At 53.3% G+C, this 2791-nt stretch overlaps 1 protein-coding gene across 1 annotated transcript; it reads right to left on the minus strand.

Annotated features, from left to right (window-relative positions):
• Window positions 1–354: 354 nt before the first annotated feature.
• On the minus strand, window positions 355–2550 carry LOC112638216. The gene has a single exon (XM_025409456.1). The coding sequence runs from the start codon at window positions 2548–2550 to the stop codon at window positions 355–357; it is 2196 nt and encodes a 731-aa protein (XP_025265241.1).
• Between the last annotated feature and the right edge of the window lie 241 nt (window positions 2551–2791).

Below are 2791 nucleotides of genomic sequence, written 5' to 3' on the forward strand. Positions count from 1 at the left end.
GGCGAGCCGATAGCCGGCGGATTCTACGAGCACGAGTTGCAGCGAGTCTCCGATCCCGACGTGTATCTCGTGGAGAGAGTGCTGCGCCGAAAGGGCGACGCGGTTCTCGTGAAGTGGCTGGGAATAAACAGGTCGCATAATTCGTGGATCGACAAAGCCGACATATTGTGACGAATATACGTATATTTTTGTGTAATATTAAAGATAAGAAAATACATCGCGCGTATTGTGACGCGTCGCAACGAATATATATATATATATATATATATATATATATATATATATATATATATTGTGTAACATTAAAGATAATAAAATAATTACGCATATCTATAAAAATACATCGCATCGTGCTTAAGATTTATCCGCGCCTCTCCTCACAGAGGTATCCTGTAGTGCCCGCACGGCAGAGTGTCGGTCGAATCCGGCACGACGCTTATCGTCGTACGGACTGAGCGCGACCTTCGACTCGCGCATGATGTACACCTCGTGTAACTTGGATCTCAGGCACGACTGCTCGCGAGTCATCTCGATATCGCGTCTCAGGCAGCGAGCGTAATCGTCGAACGTCAGCGTTCTCGCGACGACGCTGCTCTTCACGCCCTTGCTCTTCTTAGTGTCGCCCCTACCCTCAACTCGCAACGCATACATCTTCGCTTTGAATCTGACGAACTCGAGCATGAGAGCATCGTTGTTCTCGTCCTTCATCAGACCGAGAACCTTCTTATTCGCACGCGGCACGCCGTAAGGATTGTCGACGGCGTAATCGCTCATGTCGAATCTATCGATATCGCGCTTCATTCGCTCGTACGCGTCCTCGCACTCTATGCTATAAATGAGACTGTCCGTGTCGGTGTACAATATTTTACACTTATCGCCGTAGAGCGGTGACATGTATTCGTAGTGAAACGCGTACAGACGAATCTTGGATATATCGAGAATGGACATGCCTACGTAGATCGGTTTGTCGATCTTCGCCTCCAATTTGCGCAATTCCACGGCCATGAAATTCTCCGACAATATGCTTCTACTGAAATTCGGCTTGGAGATTAGCGCCTCGGCTCCAAATCGCCCGTCCCATCGAGTCGCGAGTCGAACGTCCACGCGATTGCGCACGTTCTCCATGGTCTTGCCGAAGACGTTGTTCATCAACTTGTATAGATTCTTCTCGAAATCGTTACTCGCGTTAGTGCGTAAGCGCGTGTTAAGTTCCACGTATCCGCGTAACCACGGCGACTGCGAGAAGCGCAGCGCGTGATGAATCCTCGTCAGACGCAGACCGTGACGAACGCACTGCTGCAGATTGCGATAGTGCGTGACGTATCGGCGCTTATTGTACAGCGTGGCTAGGAGTTTGCTCTGCCGCTTCTCCGGCGGCTTATCGCGCGTGGGACAAAACGGTAGATCGGCGTGGGCGTCAGCCGGATAGTCGAGATCGACCTCGAGATGTGTCCCGACGGTCGAGTCCTCCGTCGCGGACATCACGTCGAGACTCTCGAGGTCGTCGACCCACTCGAATCGCTCGTACGGCAACGGCTGACACATCGCCCAACCGTACAGATTGTTGATATCGAGATACATCAGATAGATCGACGATCGCGACGGATCGTACGCGCTCATGTACTTGTTGTTAGCGCGAGCGTATCTGTTAGAGCACTGACTCAGATCGCCGCGTATTCCGCATTCCACGAACATCATCATATCGATATCGGTGAGCAGCTCGAAACGGACCCCCGTGTACTTCAGCATCGCGTCCCATGTGTATCCCGGCAGCGTGAAGTAGTACGCGGGATCTAAACCGTAACTCTCCAAGCAAGCGGCGCGAAAATTTTCGAACATGTCCGCGAGCAGAAGAACGTCGGTCTTCAGATAGAGATCGCTATAGTCACCCAACGTTTCGACACTAAATCGCTCCCAGACGCGCGTCGCGTGCGAGTAATCGCTCTCCGATACGGTATGAGAACTGTAGAAGGACTCGCGCGGCGAAAGACGCGTCTCCCGCAATCTCTCGACGCTGTCGACGTACTCGTACGGAAACACGCCCTTGCGCGTGAGAAGCCGGAAGTCGTCGTCGGCGAGATCGCGAAACTCGCCTCGCGCGATCGTCAGTTTGTTCTCGTCGAGATACGACGCCAGCTTCTCGAGACCGGCGCCTAAAAACTTGAACGAGTCCACGAATCGTAATTTGACGCATCTGGAACGCACGGCGTTTCCCTCGTCTTCCTCTGCCGCCGCGGTATCTCGAACGATCTTCGAGAAAGCTATGTACGATTCCTTCGTCACCGGCAACAACTCGACGCTGCCAGGATACGCGTTAGCCACATCCTTGATAATGAAGTGCGCGTCGTAACCCGATAGATTGTGAAAGAATACGAGTATGACGTAGGAGTCTTTGTAATTCAAATTGCACGCAGAATGCGTCGGACCTCTGAAACGGCCGGTCAAGTGACAGTGATCGCGAGTGTCATCGGTCTCGAACGGTCTCTCGCACGCATAACAGGGCGACGCGCTCGTGAATATCTCCCGCTTGTCCGGCGTCAGATCCGCCATCGGTACCACGGCGAGGGCGACCTTCGCGCGAAGCGCCACATCGCGCAACTCGCGCACGGACCACGCGACGCAATCCTCGCCGCGATAAAATCAGTACGCCGACGCGACGTCGTCAAAGGAGCAGCGCGTGTAATAAGCCACGCTGTAAACTCTGTGATGCTGAACGATCCTCGTATTCGCGGCTCTCCCGCCCTCGTCCCCCTCCTTCCTCTCCAACGCGCACTCCAGATCGGCGTACACC

The sequence above is a fragment of the Camponotus floridanus genome, unplaced genomic scaffold (assembly GCF_003227725.1).
Source record: "Camponotus floridanus strain SB8 unplaced genomic scaffold, Cflo_v7.5 scaffold266, whole genome shotgun sequence".
Taxonomy (NCBI): Eukaryota; Metazoa; Arthropoda; class Insecta; order Hymenoptera; family Formicidae; genus Camponotus; species Camponotus floridanus.

What these genes read in the sequence shown, in the direction of transcription:
- LOC112638216 (XM_025409456.1), bottom strand. Translation starts at nt 2,550, where the DNA reads ATGGCGGATCTGACGCCGGACAAGCGGGAGATATTCACGAGCGCGTCG.